General features: G+C 62.0%; 1 protein-coding gene across 2 annotated transcripts in view; it reads right to left on the reverse strand.

Annotated features, from left to right (window-relative positions):
- The window catches only part of SLC9A3 (solute carrier family 9 member A3), a 41,458-nt gene that overhangs the window by 2,884 nt on the left and 20,461 nt on the right, over window positions 1-18,113 (reverse strand). Inside the window, exons 2-16 of one of the 2 annotated variants that reach the window (XM_074355492.1) lie at window positions 12,736-13,038; window positions 10,816-10,976; window positions 9,249-9,327; window positions 8,483-8,660; window positions 7,787-8,007; window positions 6,546-6,748; window positions 6,012-6,101; window positions 5,779-5,849; window positions 4,666-4,795; window positions 3,119-3,234; window positions 2,420-2,549; window positions 1,993-2,169; window positions 1,775-1,847; window positions 1,202-1,315; window positions 662-905 (exon numbers count right to left, since the gene is read on the reverse strand). In XM_074355492.1, the coding sequence (XP_074211593.1) occupies window positions 662-905; window positions 1,202-1,315; window positions 1,775-1,847; window positions 1,993-2,169; window positions 2,420-2,549; window positions 3,119-3,234; window positions 4,666-4,795; window positions 5,779-5,849; window positions 6,012-6,101; window positions 6,546-6,748; window positions 7,787-8,007; window positions 8,483-8,660; window positions 9,249-9,327; window positions 10,816-10,976; window positions 12,736-13,038 (2,290 nt within the window). Of the gene's footprint in view, window positions 1-657; window positions 906-1,201; window positions 1,316-1,774; window positions 1,848-1,992; window positions 2,170-2,419; window positions 2,550-3,118; window positions 3,235-4,665; window positions 4,796-5,778; window positions 5,850-6,011; window positions 6,102-6,545; window positions 6,749-7,786; window positions 8,008-8,482; window positions 8,661-9,248; window positions 9,328-10,815; window positions 10,977-12,735; window positions 13,039-18,113 lie in introns of those variants that run through there. The other variant, XM_074355498.1, reaches the window with a different exon arrangement.

An 18,113-nucleotide genomic window follows, 5' to 3' on the forward strand; every position in this document is an offset into this window, starting at 1 on the left:
CCCCCAGAACAGGAGGGACCGAGGACCACATCCCAGTGCAGGGGCAGGTGTGAGCCCGGAGGCGAAGCAGCGGGAAGACGAGCCGAAGAGGCGCCGGACCTCGTGTCCCCGGCTCGTGCCCAGAGGGCGCCCTGCGCTGGGCGGAGGGCAGTCTCTCTGGAACCTGCCTAAGCCAGACTGAGCTGCCGCGGGCCGGCCCTCGGGGACCCCTCCCCGCACCCTCTCCCTGCACTTCTCTCTCTGAGGTCTCTCCTGGACTCATTTGTGTCACGTGGCCTTCCCAGGGCCCCGGGCCTTTAGGGAGAAAGTCAGATGTTCCCCTTCCCACGTAGTCCCCCGCCCAGCCTGTGCCCCGTCCCCTTGAGCTCACATTCTCCTAACCGACAACCTGAAACAGTCAGATCCTCAGACAGCTCTGACCTGCCCCCTTGCCCCCCACCCCCACTCCCATCTAGGTTGGAGAGGCAGGAACTTAGATGGGTCTTTTAAGAAACGTGCGGCTGGAACAAGAAGCTTGTGAGAACAGGCTTAGGAGGATGCAGGACAGCTGCTGGAGAGTCTGCAGAAGCTCAGGTCCAGGGCGTGACAGAGAGACAGGCGCTGGGGAGAGGAGCTGAAGAGAGAGCAGGTGTTAGGCGGCAGAGGGGTGGGAGCCAGTTACATGTGTGTGGACTCCGGCAGGGCCGCGTGGGACTGCTCCTCGGAGCCGTCCGCCAGCAGGAAGGAGTCCACAGACTTGCCGCTGACGCGGAAGGGTGCCAGGCGGTGGAAGTTGCCGGGAGAATGGGGAATCTGCACACGGGCCCTCTGGGAGGGCACCACCGTCTCCCCGGGGGACAGCCAGGGTGGTACCCTGGAAAGGATGCTCGGGTCCTCGTCCGGGCAAAACACGGGGTTGTCAATTCCTAGGAGAAAGGGCAGCAGCTCATCAGCTTTCCAGAACTCAGAAGGGCAAAGAGGGAGGGAGCTGCCCCAGGGATCAGACGTCAGCTTGTGCTGCGGCCACCACCTGGAAGGTCACCTGGAAGGTCAGGGTCACATGCCTTGGGGTTGCTGGCCCTCCACCCACTCTCCCTGCTTTCAGAGCAAAGACCTCGGCTGGCCACCCACAGCTGTGCAGCCTCCTGGACCCAATGCTCCACTGCTTGGTCCTCCCTCCAGTGATGGTTTCTGGGGCAGCAGAAGGCCATCCCACTCTCACCTGAAGGGGAGTCTGTCGCTGTGTCTTGCGTGATGTTTGCCAGAAACTCGATCCCCCCACTCATCTCCTCGGCATCATAGTTGGGGGGTTCCTCAGGGTCCGAAAGTTCCAAATCTGGTGGCAGGGGAGGGCCAGCATGAGGGGAACAGAGTGGCGGTGCTGGTGTCCTGTTCCAGTGCCCTTGACCAACACCCTGGATGGCCTGGCAGGGCCCCTGAGGGTTGTCATCACTGCCAACCCGACCCAGCAGCCCCTGGGCAATTCGGCGGACGTCAGTGCCTGGATGATCACACCAGGACAGGGCTGGGCAAAGAAAACCACACCAGGGATTCCCCTTTCTCCCCTTCCCTGGCTACACTTGGCCTTTTTGAGGAGAGGCCGGCTGCAGAAGAGGGGCTGGGACCACATGGCCACGGGGGAAGGGAGTACAGAGCCCAGCTCGAGGGCGCTGCCGTCCAGAGTGGCGGCAGCCTGCACAGGCGAGTCCTGAGTGCCGAGGGGTAGGGTCTCCCCGGAAGGACAACCCTCTGCACCCACCTGCCCGCCTTCGCGTTTCTCCCGCGGCCGCCGTACCTTTTTCCTTAATGGTGAAATCCTGCAGGGGGCTCACCATCGGCAGTTTCCCGTTGGGAATGCTGCTGTTTCTCTGAGAAACGGAAGACCACTTAAAGTCACAGGTGGTGCGGCCCCGCCCGTCCGACTCCCTGGGAGAGCCCCGCCCCCGCCCCGCCTCCAGGACGCCGGCCCCCGGTGGGGCTCGCCCCGAGCGCTGCCCGCCCGCCCTCCCTCACCCGCTTCTGAGCACGCTCCCTCTTGTACAGCTTCGCGGCCTTCTTGTGCGGGTTCACCCCCAGCTTGGCCGACTTGAAGGACTCCAAGCGTTTCCGCATGGTCCTGTGGAAGATCTCCTTGTCCTGCTTCTCGTCCTCGTCCGCAGTTAACTCGTGTCGACTGTAGAGATGCTTATACTGGCGGGGGCGGGGGGAACAGCACGGTCACAGCTCGTGCTGCCCGCACCGAATCTCACAGCGAGGCAGACCCCGGACGCGCGAGCCCGGGAACCGAGCCCCGCCGCGCCCTCCACCCCCGTCTCTGCCCCAGCGTTTCTGCGCTAAAGGAGACCCACTTTGTCCCAGGGCGGGGGCGGCGGCAGCGGGGGCCGGGGTCCAGGGAAGCCCCGCCCCAGGCTCTGGTGGGAGGGGCTCCAGGCGCGCCCACCTGCTGCCGGGGCTTGTACAGGTACTGCTGCAGCGTGTGATGAGTGACCATGTCCTCGGTGTCGCGGACGCTCTGCCGCCTCTGCTCCAGGGACTGCATGTCCAGGCGCACAGTGCTGACGTTCTCCCTCCTGCGCGGGGCCTCGGTGAGCTGGTGCCGCCGCCCCACCCTCCTGCCCAGCCCCACACCCCGGGGCACCTGGGAGGCTTCTGCCTCAGGCTCCAGGTGGGCTGACCCCCACGAGGCCCTCCCGGCCTCTATTTAGGGTTGACTTCCGCAGTGCGCCGGCCCTTCCAAAGCCCCAGCTGTAAGCCCCACCTGGGTGCCCATTGCTTCTCCCTAGCACCTGGACACTGACTGGCGAAGCCCAGAACAGCCCTCCGCTGGCCAGAAGCCCCAGCCAAGCAGCCCCGCCCACCCCACAGAGGCAGGAGTCCCGAAATGCAGGACCAGCACACAGGTCTGTCTTTGGGGGTGGTAAACTCAGATGAGGTCTGCAGCACCAATCTGCTGCCCGAGCCTTCCTCCCTCCATCAGTGCAAACACCAGTGAGCTGACATACTACAGGTGACTGGTGCAGGGGCCCAGGGCCTGGTTTCCACACCCCCTCCACTCTATTCTGGGAGCCCCAAGATGCCCACTGGCTGGTGCCTGCAGCTTAGTCAGGGGGCCCCGCCTGCAGCAGCCCAGGTCACGTACAGGAGGTAGGAGACAGAGGCCTCCACAGTTGAGGGGCGCGGGGTGCTGAAGTCCACGTTGACCATGTTGTCAGTGCTGGGGGAGCGGATGAAGGCCAGGGACCCGCGGCGCTCTCCCTGCGAGGAGGAGGCAGGCACATCAGGCACACGGGCACAAGAGGCACTCAGCTGCAGGGAGCTGGGGTGGAGCCAGGGACGCCACAGCTACGGGGTGCTGCTCGACGACCCTGTGCACCTTCCAGCCAAGACCCTAGGACCACAGAGGAGGCCGTACAGGAGCTGGATGGCTCACAGACAGTTGTGTGAAGGACACAGCACCTCACTGACACCTTGAGGAGCATCGGGGAGACACTACGAATCCCCACAGGATTGGGAAGGTGGCCCTGTCCCCACTAGAGACTCCAAACCAATTGCCATGTTTCCCCCAGAAGAGAACCCCCAGGCCACTGGTCTGGAATTGAATCAGATGAGTTTGTTCAGTTACAGACTGAGCAGAGCCTCACGGGAACCAAGTCACAATGGAGAGCTATGGGAGGGATGTGGGGCTATCTGCAGGGGGGCCCCTAGGGGAGAGAGAGGATGACCCTTTGGGAAGGGGCGGAGCTGGGAAGGGCAGCCCGGTGGGGGCCACCTGCTAAGGGAAGAGCTGATGCTGTGGGAGGCTCTGCTAGAGACTGTGGCTGACCAGCACAGCCAAAGTGGACACACCTCTCCCCCCCGAGCCCCTATTCTCCCCAGGAGCACCCCCTCCTCCCTGGAGCACCCCCTCCCCCTAGAATCTTTCCCCTTCTCCTGGACCCCTCTTCTTCTCCTGGGACCCCACTTCCCCTTTTAAATCCCCTCCTCCTGGAATCCTCCTCCTCCCCCTGGGCACCCCTGTCCTCCACCGTGTCCAGACACCCGGTCTGGTCTGAGCAGTGTGGAGCCCACAGGCACCAATGTGGTGGGCAGTGGGTGGAGGGGAGGCTGCCATCCTGCTAGGAGCCTATGTCACTGCTTGGGGGCTGGGGGCCGATGAGGGGGCCCAGGAGAGAGGTTGCAGCCCACAGAGGGGGACAACACCAGGAGAACATCCCCCACCTTCCCAACCCCATTCAGGCTCTGAGGCCCTGAAAGGCACCAGAGTCACAGAGGCTGGGATTCCTACACTGAACTTTCTCAGAGAGGTCAGAATTGCAGGCAACCATCCTTCCAGCAGCTCCCGTCCCATGGCCTCGCCCCTGCTGGAGCCTGGAGCTTGTGTATTTTGGGGGCTGTGATCTCAGACCCACCATCACCAGAGTGGGAGCTGTGACAGGACCCTTTCTCGGGGTGCCTGAGGACCCAGGAGCTCAGCTGAACTTGGGGCCGAGGCATCACAACAGCTCCCACCATCCCTTCCCCTCCCCTCCCTCTCCCCTCCCCTCCCACCCCTCCCCCACCTTACCCCTCCCCTACCCACACCCCCACTGCCACCCCATGGCCTCGGCCCTCCCTGGCCCACTGCCCAGATCCCAGAGACTGTCCACATCCATGTCAGTCTTGTCAGCCACCTCTGAAGTCTGGTACCTCGGCCACGTAGCTGATGGCATCCTTCAAGTTGAGCTCGTGGAAAACATTCAGAATCCGATCCCGGGACTTTTGAGCTGACCTTCTCATGAGGATTTTGCTGAGGAATTTCCGATCAAAATTGGACCACCTGGGGGGTCAAACCAATAGTTGTCAGCACTCGGCGGGCCATGGACAGAGGGGCCCAGGCAGCATTTGGAGGGAGCAGGGGTCCCTCTCCCGCCATCCAAACTCATGATGGACAGTGTCTGGCAGCTGGGGCAGGACACAGAAGGTGCCCCTACTCCTGATTTTCACTTGCTGTAACAACCACACAGTCAGGCTTTAAAATAAATATGCTTCCGTGTCGCCACCTGACACCCAGCTCGCAGTTCTGGTCCTTGTTGCTGCCTTCCTGTCTGAGGGTGGTTGTCACTAGGCTGTGTGTACAGTGTGGATCACGCCTTCTCCTCCAATATGACGATGTCGACAGGCTTCACGTGACTGCCTAGCCCTCCAGAAAGATGGGCTGAGGCCAGGACAGGCCAGCAGGGACAGGGCTCTGGGGCTCAGCTATAGCACGTTTTAGCTGCACGAGGAGCGGGCCACGGGGAAACCCCCGGGCACTCACACTTTGAGAACCAGCCTGCCTGGAAGGAGGCTTTAAATCCAACACAAATAGAATATTGGGGTTATTCAGGTCAGAAGAGGAGGTGGCTGGGCCAGACCTGAAGAGGCCCAGTGGACACGGCGGGGACAGGGGTTCCCAGGGGGAGGAGGAGGGGATTTAAAGGTGGAAGGAGGGTCCCAGGAGAAGAAGAGAGGTCAAGGAGAAGGGGAAAGATTCTAGGGGGAGGGGGCGCTCCAGGGGAGAATGGGGGCTCCAGAGAGGAGGGGCAGGAGAGGGAGGAGAGGGGGCCCAGACAAGTTGGCAAGCAGCTTCTGGCTCCTTTGAAGGTGGTTTTTCTTTGGTCCCTAGGGCTCTGTGGCATATGGTTATGGTGTGGGAGAGTCTCTCTGTAGCCTGTGGGCCCTACAGTCATTGCTGAAAGGAGGAGGGGTACCAGCAGCTGAGACAAATGTCCTCTGAATCTCCCTGCTCCAGTCCAGTCAGGCGTCACTCCAGCCACTTACTTATCTCTGAGGTAGTTGTGTCCAATTTGCCCTGATATGTCCTCGATGGCCGAGAGGATGTGGTCAAAGGCCTTTTGGAGGAAAGACAAGTGGGTCAGGGTCACTTGGATGGCCCTTCTCTCCCTTCCCCTCCTTCCTCCCCTCCACTCCCTCCTCTCCCCTGCCCTTCCCTCCCGCCTCCCCTCCCCTTCCCTCCGACCCCTCCCCCACCCTCCCTCTCCCCTTCCCCCTACCCGGCCATGCAGCTTCTCATTGAGTTTGGGCTCTCGCTGCTCACTCCTCTTCACCTTCAGCCACTGCACCAGGGGCTTGATGGTCAGGCCCTGAAACAGGGTACCCTGACCCTGATGGCTGGGCTCTGGCTCCCCCCACACCCCACTGTGGCCCACCCAGCCAGAACCTACCCACACCCACAGGGGGAGGAAGGGGCCACCCCTTGGCCATGACTTGGGTGGTCTATGCCCACCTCCCGGCAGGAAGGAGGCCCTGCCCCTGAGGGTCACTCGATGCCCTCCTTAGATTAGCCAGAAGCAAGGAGAAGTGGGGCCCTTCCCGGGTGTGTCTGGTCAATGAGACATTAACTGGGGCTTCGTTAACCAGCAACGGCCAAGAAAGGACATTTTTAGGCCAAATTGTGCTGCGTCCCCTGTGGGGCCACATGAAAACCTACAAAAGGCTCCTAGTTACTAAAATTACCAAACCCAACGAGGCCTGGAGCCTGGTGGGTGGGTCCGGCGGGCGGGGTGAGCCGGGCAGGCTCCAGGTACCTGGAAGATGACGGTGAAAAAGATGACGATGAGGGTGGTGCTGACGAACAGGTTCTTCTCCTTGACCTTGTTCTCATCCAGAAGGACCACCAGGGCGTAAGCCACAGCCCCGCGAAGGCCGCCGTAGGACATGACCACCTGGTCTATGATCTCCAGCTGCACCATCCGGTACCGGTTCAGAATCCAGGTCTGCAGTACGACACCTGTGGGGCCCAGCACGCGCTCAGTACTTCCGAGAGGGTTGGGACATGGCCCCTCCATGCCCTCCAGCGTCCCCTCTGTGGCCGCAGCACAGGAGGGGTCATACTGGAAACTCCCTCCTCACTGCTGCCTCCCGCACTTGGGACGGGGAAAGTCACCCCACATCCCTTTGTCCACTTTGGAATCAGGCCTGTGCCCTCTCTGGGCCGCTGGCCAACCTGTGCACACTGTACAGCTCTGCTCCCAGCAGCTCAGGAAATACTCAGGTCTCACTGTGACCCCGGGTATAAACACCTGGGCCTTACGTCTCAGTGCCCCGGCCAGCTCCAGGACTGGATGCCACCCACGTGCGTAGCATCTGCTCTCTGGAGCCCTTAGTCCAGCGACTTCGGGCAGAATGGGTAGTGATCACCCAGACAGCCCCTCGAGCCCCTGGCCCCGGGTCACAGCCCTGGAGGCACCGCACACCAAGGACAGGTGACCACGGTGGAGTGGCGGCAGCAGGGGCTCCTGCCTCTCACGTGCCATGGTCCACTTCCTCAGTGACTGACCCTGTCCCTGAGTGACCACCTTCAGAGGGAGTCAGTGAGAAGCCATGTGGGTTCCCCTGGGTTTCAGAACATTCCACTTTGACCTCCAGGTTGTTCTCATTCACAAGGCAACAAGGCTGTGAGAAGGCTTGTTCCTTCACTGAGGATGACTGATGGCCAGGCCAGTCTGAGGACCCCCAGAGCTCCTGAACCTGCTGTTCACTGGTCTCGGAAGCTGGGGTCAAAGTATGACCCTACCTCCCACAGACTCCCCACAGCCAATCCCTGCCGTCACCCCATCCCCCATCATCCCCCATCCCCCATCATCCTCCATCACTTCCCGTCCCCTATCCCCCCACCCCCATCCCCATCATCCCTCATCATCCCCCATCATCCCCCATCCGCCATCCTCCTCTCATCCTTCATCCCCCTCCCATCCCCAATGGTCCCTATCTCCCTGGACCCCTGTCTTTCCCTTCATAGTCCCCCTCATGCCCCTCACACCCTCACCGATGGCCCGGTACACGGAGATGAAGACCAGTGTCAGGAGAATGAAGGCCGTGTTCCACTTCCAGATGAGGGGGTCCACGGCTGAGATGCCCAAAAACATGAAGATGATGGTCTCGGCCCCGCTGGCCAGCATTTTCATGGTGTACCGCACGGTGGTGGCCGACTGCTCTGAGATATTGGCCTTCACATACTTCTGACAGCAGATGCCACAGAAGGTGATGCTAGGGGACGGGCACTACTGTGAGGTTTCGGGGCCGAGGCTCAGCCCCCACCAGACCCTGTGGGGCTCAGGGCCCATTTCCAAGGCCCTACACCTGCCTCCTAGGGGATTGGTGTGCTGCGCTGGGCACCCCGGCCCCCCAGCCCAACACTGTCCCTGAGCCACGAGGTTGGCTTCCTCAGTTTCTGTCCACACTGAGGGCTGGGCTCCCAGGCTCAGAGCACCTGGGAAGGGCTGGTGTGGGCCCCACCCCATCACTCAGAGCAGGCGCTGCAGCTCCCAGACAGTTCTGTGAAAACGCCAACTCCTTATTTAAAAGGCTAAATAGATCAAATTCTTCGCCCCCACAGGGAATTCCCACCCAGCCTGGGACATGGGCCATGCATGTGGGGCTGGGGACAGGCCAACCCCACGGGCAGGTCTGCAGCCGCCTCAGGGCCCCAGCCCCCAGGCTGTGGCCAGCAGGGGGGACTCACGCCAGGATGGCTGACAGGGACAGCATCTCGGAGGTGAGGTAGGACAGGTAGGAGAGCACGAAGACGAAGCCAGGCTCGATGATGCGCACGTGCTTGGTGAACCGCGTCACCAGCGAGAGCAGGAAGGCGAAGACGACCCCCACCAGCGTGCCCCCCAGGCTCACCACGAAGAAGGACACTGCAGGGCAAGGACACGACGCTGCCCTGAATGGCCCTTTGTGGCCGTGGCGTGGGCCTGCTGGCCTCAGAACCGCTCCTCCTCAAGGCCGCCTGGTGCCCCCCCACCCACCCACAGAGGCACTGGCAGCTCAGGAAACAAGAGGCCGAGTCTCAGGAGGTCGGAGGCAGGCCGGGTGTCAGCCCCAGCCTGGCAGGGGGAGGCTGGGGAGCAGGCTGTCCTGCACCCGCAGGAGGCCCGGCTGCCCCATCACGGAGGCAGCACCGAGACCAGCAGCCCTTGGGTGGGGGTTTGCAGCAAGGGCCGGGGCCCTGGGCTCCCAGCGACAGCTGGGCTCGACCCCCTGAACGCTAGGATCCACATCCTCCTTGCGAGGCTCATGGAGCAGCAACCCTCGCCTCCCAGGGCGACTGGGCCTGACAAAGTCATGTTAGTGAAACACACAGGGAGAGGGGGGACCTGTGGCTGAGACGTTGAAGGGGAAATGCCTTTTGCTGCACAGGCTGTGGTTCCAGCTCTGCAGCCTCACGTCCTGGAGAAGGGACGGGCCCCACACTCCCCTGAGGCACGGACTCGCCAGCTACACACCTATTCCTTTCACACAATCCACGCCAGTCACCTTGTCACCACCCAGCGTCACGAAAGATTCAAACACGTTGTACAGGACCTGGGGGGACAGAGGACACCAGGTCAGCCCTAGGCCAGCACTGACCCCCTCCCTGTCTCAGGCCCCAGGCCTCATGGGACTTGGAGTTGAGAGAGGAGCTGGTGGCGGCTGTGTGTATGGGAACTGAAAACCGCCAGGAGGAAGTCACCCCAGGCAGTCGTGTCAGGAGGAGGCCTGCAGGTGGGATCCGGGAGGCAGGAGAACAATCTGGAAGGAACTAGAACATTTGGGAGGAAACCTGCCCCTTTTCCCGCCCTCGGCAAAGTGGGGTGACACAAAGCTAACCCACCACAGGAGTTCTCAATTTCGTTTCCCAGGACAAACCCAGAGTTTCGTTTCCAGTTACTTTGCAGTGATGTCGCCCCTGACTAGGATGGTGCCCCTGGCGTCGTGGTCTGTTGACACTGAAACCGCGTGTCCTGCCAAGATGTTGGCTGAGTACCCAACACCCTGTCCCAGGCCGCAGAGTGGGGCAGCTGCGTGCTGAGCCTCGCGCTCCTAAACGACGCACTGGCTCCACAGTGGGGGGCCGAGCCGCTGCCCTGGGTGAGCTGCAGGCCCCTTGGGCAGACACTTGTCTCTGTGCCCCTATGTCTGTGCTCTGTGGGGGGAGGACCCCCAAGGGGCAGGTGTACCAAGCTGTATTTACAGAGGGAGACCCCACAGTGGGGGTGCACTGGGATGGGGGCATCCCAGCAACCTGGAAACTGACCACAGCTGTCCTCTTCTTGACGAAAACTTGGATGGGAGGGAGGAAGAAGCCTCCAGCAGCGATGAGGGAAGAGGTTGGCTGCACAGAAGCACGTGTTTCCACGGAGACAGGAAGGCCTTGGGGCTTTCAGAGCCAAGAGGGAACTGCGCTTACTAGGTCTGCAAAATCTATGGGTGGAGGTGCTGGGCGGGCTGGGGCCTGGCCCAGGACAGGTGCACTGACTCCCAGGAGGGAGGCAGCTCTGCGCGCCCTGCAGGAATTCACTTCCCCAGAGCCAGTGGCCCAGTTTAGGTGGGTTTGGAAGACTGCGTGGCCACCTCGCTGACACAGAGACAGTGTCCCCACGTTCTGTGAACCTCACGTTCACTCTACACAGAGCTGACGTGGCCTCGCAGCCTAACCGAGGGTCCCCCAGCCCCACCGGCCCACAGGGGTCCTGGGCACACTGTCCTTGAGGGCTGCTTCCCGCGTGCCTTAATTTCCGTGAGAATGAGATCATCTACCAGTTCTCAGGGGGTCAGGCTGGGGGCCCCAGCTGTGGCCCCAAAGCTGGGAACGGTGGTTGTGTGATTTCAGCAGTGAAGCCACCACCATGAAGGTGCGAAGTGGGTATGAGATTTGTGAAAATAAACAAAGAAGTCTGCTGAAAGTAGCCAGTTAGCAGGCCCTGCAGCAGGAAGGACGGGAGCAGGGGTGCTGGCCTGGCGAGCGTGGTGGGGCCCCTTTCCCGCCCGCCCGCTGCCCATGGGCCCGCACCCCCAGGTGTCAGTGCTCACCACGGTGACAGCGTCATTGAGCAGCGACTCCCCGAAGACGATAATGAACAGCACCTCGTTGACGTGTACCTCCTCAAACACGGCCAGGACAGCCACCGGATCCACAGCCGCGATCAGGCTGCCAAACAGGAGGAAGTCCAGCAGCCCGATGTCCAGGTCTCCTGGAAGATGAGTGGGCTGTGGGGCGGAGCCCTCAGGCCAGCCACAACCCCAGGAGCGTCCTTGGGTTGGCAGCAGCCTGCCCTCCCCCAGGGTGGGACAGTCCACCTCCCACCAGCATGCCAGGAAGGCCTCAGGGACCAGACCATGGGTTCACGGCTGTCGCTGTGTGTTCCAGGATCCCCCTCCACGACGGCCTCACCCACCCGCGGGGCCTCCCGACTGCTCTGAGCTTCTGGGTGCCGGGCTGCCCCACTTGACGCCCACCCACCCCAGGATACCTACTGTCTGGCCTACCTGCAGCTGGCCCAGGCTGACCCTTCCTCAGAGGTGGCGCCCTGGCCTTTGCCCGCACCTCAGAGTGCCCGGAGCCTGGCCACTGGCCTGCAGAGACTCATCCCCACCCTGCAGCTCCACAGGGCCCGGCTCTGGGTGCCCTTGGGCTCTGCTTTGTGACCTTGGCTGAACTCCAGTCTTGGCCAGCTGTGTGCTAAGGGCTGGGCACAGGCTTCAGATAGCTGTGGCCCCTCATGGAGCAGGAGTCCCTGCTCCAAACCTTGAGGTTTCCCCTGAGCCAGGGGCTGGTGGTGGCTAAGTCATCTCGAGCAGCCCAACTACCTAAGGCGTCGGTGATAAACGCAATCTGATCACACCTGCACGGCTCCTGCAGCTTGGGTATCTGGGAGGCCAGGCCAGACGTGTGTGGCCCCACGTCACCCTTGGTGGGTCTCCCGGGGCTGGGCCCAGTGGGTGGTGCCAGCCGGCACTGGGGGCTCGAGGAAGCCTGCATGCTCCCCATGGGGTCAGAACAAAGTCCTGAGGTGACTCCTCCAGACAGGGGAACTTTGGCCCCTGTTTCTCAATGTGTCTCCTTCATCACTGAGATTTCAAGGTAGGTCTTGACCCCCACGGTGGAGTGGGGGGGGCATGCTCTTCCTTCAGTCAGAGGGAGGAGCCATCTGGGCCTGTCCCTGAGCCTGGTTCCCCAGGTGGAACTGTTGGAGGCCAAGGCTGAGCATGGACAGGTGCCCGTGGTGCCGACAGCCACCTGCTCACCTCCCCAGTCGCCTGGAATGCCAGGAACTCAACCAGCAGACCCATGAAGCAAACAGGTGCGGTGTTCAGGGTGCATGGAAGCTGGCACGTGCACGAGGCCTCAGGTGAGCCCTGCCCTCTCTACTTTTTTACCAGGTGGGTGGGGCGCGGCTTGGCGGTATGTCTGGGCTGAATTAAGTAATCACAAGGACAGGAAACTCCGGCAGGGAGAGGAGCTGCAGACACAGGTGGAGTGGTGACAGAGGAGACGCTGGTGTGGCTTTTCCTCGCCCATTTGAGTGGAAACGATACCCAAACCTCCTGCCCAGGTGCAGGTCGACCTGGGCTCACAGTCGTGGGGCTCCAAGGCCAGCCTCTGCCAGAGGGGCTGCCCCTCTTCCCCTGGGGCCCTGGAGGTGGGGAGGGAGGCTGGAGCCCACCTCCCTGCCAAGGGGGAGGGACAGGTGCCATTCCCACTGCCCCACCCACTGGCCGACCTGGTCAGACCGGACTTCACTCGCAAGCAGGACACAGGCCTGAGGATGTGTGTGGACTGGCTGCTGACGGATTTAACAACCCCAAGTGCTGAGTGGCCCATGGACCTTTCCCAATGACCCTACACTTGTAGGTCTGTGTTCTGCGTCCTGAGCTTTCTTAAATGGGCTGCTGGCGCCCACCCCAAGGGGACCCCTCTCCACCTGGCCACGGGCGGTGGTGCCCACTCACCCATCAGGCCGCTGAGGAAGACGCCATAGAGCGACAGGCCGGTGGTGGCCGCGTTCCACACGGTGCCGATGACCGCGTATAGCAGGATGGTGCCCAGGTTCCCGAAGAAGAGCCGGTTGGGCATGAAGTAGCCAGCATCCAGCACGATGGGGGGCAGCAGGTAGAAGAAGAAGAGGGTGGGTGTGAGGGTGAAGGAGGCGATGTGGTCAGCCGCCCAGACGATGCCGCCCAGCACCAGGCCCAGCACGATGAGCAGTGCGCTCTCAGGGACGACACTGGTGACCTTGTGGGACAGATGGAAGCCTGCAGGGGAGGGGCAGGGTCAGGGGGCTGGGACCACACGGTGGGGAGGAGGGGTCCAGGGGCCAGGACCCCATGGAAGAGGGGAGGGATGGGGGGCCGGGACCCCACAGGCGAGGGGAAGGGTTGGGGGACTGGCTGGCACCACAGGACATAGGCCTGGGAAGTGAGGCCCCACGTCTGGGTCTGTGGCCACCTCCCTCTGGCTCCTACTCGTGTGGCCAAGAGGCCCTGCCAGTCCACCTGGCCCCAAGGATGTCTTCCTCAGACATCTCCGGCCTCCTGCTTAGAGAATGGCCCCCACTACCATGGGGAGGCCTCGTGATAAAGTCAGGCCAGAGGGAACTCATGCTTGAGGACGAAGGCCCAGGATGGGTGGCCAGGGCCCCAGGCCCCCAGGTCTCGGTGACCCACTCGGGCCTCGTCCCTTGTGTCACATCTGGTGACTGAGGCCATCACTCTGCTCAAAGCCCAGTTATGTTTCCATCTTCCTTGGAGGGACCCCATGCAGGCTGTCCTCTCTGCCTGGCTCTCCCAGGGTCGGAGCCCCTCGAGAAGACAGCCTTGTAAGGCCAGGGTCTCCAGGGCTCCCTGACAGCACGTAGCCCTGCAGCCTGCATTCACACTATCAGGGCAGCGGGTCCGCAGAGGTCTCCCCACCAACGCCGGCCCCTTGGCTCCCTCAGTCCGTCAACCCTGCCAAGACCTGGAGGGAGGCCCATGCACAGACCACTGGGGCCATTTCTCCTTTGTTCTGTTTTAAGACTCAGGGAGAAAAGTGGCAAGAATCCTGTGTTAAGCCTGATTTCAAAATAGTTGGAACGCTGACAGAGAGGTGGGCTTTCTAGCTGAAGCCACGTTTGAGGTAGTTCTCGTCTCCATTCACTGAAGTTCTTTTTATTGGGAGTCTTTGTGTTCTAAGGAGAGAGTCCTCACGATGCCAGGACCCCAGAGCAGCAGGGAGGAAAGGGGCGCAGAGCACAGGGTGATACTGGGACCCGACAAGGTGTCTGACCAGCGCCAACCCTGCCCCCAGCATCCCAGGGGACGAATCCCGGCTGGGCCTGACATTCTGATCCTGTAGCCCCACACCCGCTCCCTGGCCTGTGTCCTCGTCAGTAACCATGGGACATTTTGGGGGTTAGATGCCAGCTCTCAAGGGGGCTCCCTGAGGAAGGAGGGCCCACGTCATCGCTGTTCTTCCTGGGGACAGTCCTCTCTGAGTCAAAGATACAGTGTGATGGCCCAGGAGCAGTCAGGGTTCAGGGTAGAGGCAGGACGGGTTGACGCTCCCAGGACCCGAGGACCCACTGCAGTGTCCGCCCCCCGAGCCCGCAGGCTCCCGGCCTGAGCTGCACACCTGCTTTCCAGTCAAGGTCCTGCTTCTTCCTCGGTAAGTTTTCACACAGTCAGATGCGGGCAGCATCTCTGCTTCCCCACATGCAGCTGCCCAGGAAGCCGGCACAGGGGACCCGCCTTCATGGAGAAACTCAGCGGCCAGGAGGCTAGTGCCTCAACATTGCCACGTGACTGACAGTTACCAAAGCGTGCTGCCCGTGTGAAGCGTGGCCCCAGGAGGTGGTTCCGTGGAAGTCCTCAGGCCCTGCCCCGCTCGTCAGCAGGAAGGCCTTTGGAGTGTGGCCCCACTGAGGTCCAGGGGCTCATGTGCCCTTGGAGGGGGGAGCCCAGCATGGCAGGGGCCCTGATGTGGGGAGAAAGGCAGGCCCCCAGCACACGACCCGAGAGCCCCGTCCTCAGCAGCACCTGCTTCCCCGGATCCGGGAGCCAGGGCCAGCTCCCAGCAAGGACATAGAGAGACACGTCTCTTCCCAGGACAGCAGCTCCTCTCCCCACCAAGGGCCACATGATGGGGGAGTCCGCCCAGGCTTTGGGAAGGGACCCAGAAGCCTGTGCCCCGCCCCAGTGTCCCAGTCCCAAGGATCGACGCCCTGATGGCCACGCACACAAGAAGCCCTGCAGGTCCCCGGCCCTGCTCCAGACACCAGACTCGGCAGGCCCTGAGCTGGCCCGGGGATGATCTGCACTGGACAGCTCTGCAGGCCCCTCGGGAGCTGTGCTGTGGGTGCTCCGTGGTGGACTTGGGCTCGGGACCCGCCCACTGTGCGGCACAGAGAGGCCTGGGGCACACGCCCCTCCGTCCAAGCCCCCCTTGTTAACTAGTCAAGTCCGGAGACAGCGGGTTTGTCATTTTCTCTTCTTCCTGACGGGCTTGGTGTCCTGGAGCTCTTTTCTAAACAGAGCCAGTGCTCTCCGAAGGTGTCCCCTGTGTCCCTGTCCTTGCTGGGCCATGGGCAAGGGCGCACCTTTCTCTGGGGTGCAGGCAACGTCCTCTTCTGCCCACACAAACTCCCAGGCTGGCCTGAGCAAGCAGCTGGCCCTCGTCCCCATTCCCCAGTCGCTCTTTCCTGTGATCAGTGTGTCTTCTGCTGTTCTCCTGGTCCCCTTGGGCCCCAGCGGGGATCACATTCATGACCACCCGGCACCTGCTCCTCTTCCTACTCAGGGCCACGCGGCAGGTGCCTGTCCAGTGAGCTGAGGGAGGAGGCTGCTGCCTGCTGGTCTGGGGGCCTCCTTGGAGACGGAATCCGGTGACCAGGACAAGGCCGATACCTCAGGTCACTGGGCCCAGGGCCAGGTGTGGGGAGTACGAGTGGCTGCTGACCCCTGGCCAGCCCCCCACAGGGCGGCAGGGGGGACAGCCCAGGGGTGGCTTCCAGTCCTGGGGCTTGTGTTTGGTCTTTCGCCAGATTGCTTCTCAAATGAGAGGTTCACAGTGGGTCCTCCGGTCACTGTGGGTTAGCCTGTGAGCTGCAGGGCGGTGGGCAGGACGGCGCTGGGGAGCCAGGGGGCCCTTGGGAACAGCACTCTGCCCCTCAGGAAGCCGGAGTCCTCGCTGACCCCCTGCCTGATCCTCTACCGCATTCCTGTAAGGCAGCCGGTTACTGGAAAACCTTATTAATTTGGAAAACGGGAGAATAAGAAGCTGACTTCAGGCCAGATGCCCTCATTTGGAAATAAGCCCTGAAAACCCACAGAATAAAGTAACCTGAACTTTTTCCCCATCGAGAACTATATATACACAAACGCAGCGCGGCTGGGCAGACGGCATCACGCGATGCTGGACACACCTCTGTGTAGGTGGTGCCCGCAGGCGGGCAGGGGGCCGCTCGGGGCGCTCCCCTGTGTCCTGCGCGGGCGCGCCCATCACCCGGCCCCCAGCCCCCAGGGAGGGCAGCCATCCCAGGCCGGTGGGAGCAGCCTCCCCGTGGAGTTAGTCTGACTTTCACCTTGCCCGAGGTCGGAGCGTCTTTTCCCACTCGGAGGACGTTTCTCCCTCTTCTGTGGACCGCGTCTCGGTGGCCTTGGCTGCCTGCGTCGCCAGGTTATCTCGCCCTTTCCCGCCGACAGACTCTTCACGCGCTGGTGCAGGCGCAGCCCCACTGTCACTTTCTTCTTGCTTTGCTTATGAAGACGCCTGTGTAGGTAACTTCGTTGCTCTTTTGTCCTGTGGCTTCTGAGTTTTGTGTTGTGCTTGAAACAGCCATTCTCACGCCCACATTTTCTGCTAAACTTTTGACGTTCAATTAACTTTACTTGAATTTAGCAAAGAAAATATTTAAAAATAGTCCTGAAGCGAAAGACCTGCCTGACTCTGGAGAGAGGCTCCCTGAACAGGTGCTGTTCCCGAAGCCCCAGAGTGAGTGCTGGGCCCCCCACCGCGTCCCCGCGGTGTCAGAGGTGCTGTGGCCCCCCCCCCGCCCGCACAGCCCCTCCCGTGCGGTCCCCCCTCGGGCCGGTCATCTTCCCACGTTGGCGGTGTCTGCCCGGCTGGTCCCCGGACCCCCCAGACCTGGAGGAAAGGTCAGACCAGCCTGGCTTTTTCTTAGTTTCTCCCATGCGGTCACTTGTTTGCTCGCTCCTCTGTCCGGTGGCCAGAAGACATTTTTCTGTCTCTGAGGACATCCGTGAAGCAAGGGTGTGTCTTCGCACTGAGTCTCCTCTGCCCTTACGCTGGGCTGCTGTCAGCTGGGCGACTGGTTACTGGCTTGTCTTTCTGGTTTGGGGGAGGGGTCCGTCGGTTCTCCGTCTTCCCCCAGAGTGCTGGGGTCACTGCTTGACGGGGATTTTTCCTGAGCCGCCCCACCAGCCTGGGACTGGTCAGGCCTGCGGGCAGCGCTCCCCTGCTCCCTCCCGTGACCCCCATTCAGACGGCAGTCCGCATTGTAATGAGCTAATTAAATTGAAGACTCGATTGATTTTAAATGGCAATTTGCTACTGGTTCACCCATTAAGTGCGTAATGGGCATTTCAGGGGTCTGAGGGCCACAGGGGCTTGCGCCACTGCCTTGGGCCTCTCGCCTGTTGGAGCCGGTCAGGCCGAGTGCCTGCAGTCCAGACCCTTCCTTCCCCTGGCCTGCGCATTATTAGGATGGGATGGTCCCACGCAGCCACAGGTCATGTGAAACTCTGCCCAATGACAGGTGGGGACAGCAGGCAGCAGCCAAAGCATCCACTCTGGGCCCCCCATCCAAGCCCTCCGTCCGTGCCCACAACCCCAGGGACGAAAGGTGTCTGGGAGACCCTGGGAGGCTGCTCCTCTGGGGCAGCACACGGTGAGGGGGTGGGTGGTGGGAGTTGGGGTGTGAAAGGTGCTGAGGGGCAGCAGGCTGTCCACCCCACTCCTCACCACAGTCCCCCAGTGCCTCGGTCCACGCTGACGGTCCCACCCTCCCTCCCACTCTCCGCTTTCTTTACCTCCAAAGAGAGAAGGGCCCACAGAACAAGTTGGAGCCATAACTTCAGCACCTCGGGCCCCACAGCTCTGGGGCCTCTGCATCTGGCCTGACCCAGAGCCTGGGCCACGATCACAGAAGGGCCGTGTCCAAGGCCACGTGTAGGGGGAGCTCCCTACAGCCACAGGGTGGCTGTGACCTTGGGAAGTGTGTGGCGGCCTTTCCCATCAGGATTCTAAGCCCTTAGGCTGAAAGGGGAGAGGACGCCATGAGGGAGCCATGTGCGTGTGTGTGGAGGCCAGCGCCCAACCATGTGTGCACCCA

The sequence above is a fragment of the Camelus bactrianus genome, chromosome 3, assembly GCF_048773025.1.
Source record: "Camelus bactrianus isolate YW-2024 breed Bactrian camel chromosome 3, ASM4877302v1, whole genome shotgun sequence".
Taxonomy (NCBI): Eukaryota; Metazoa; Chordata; class Mammalia; order Artiodactyla; family Camelidae; genus Camelus; species Camelus bactrianus.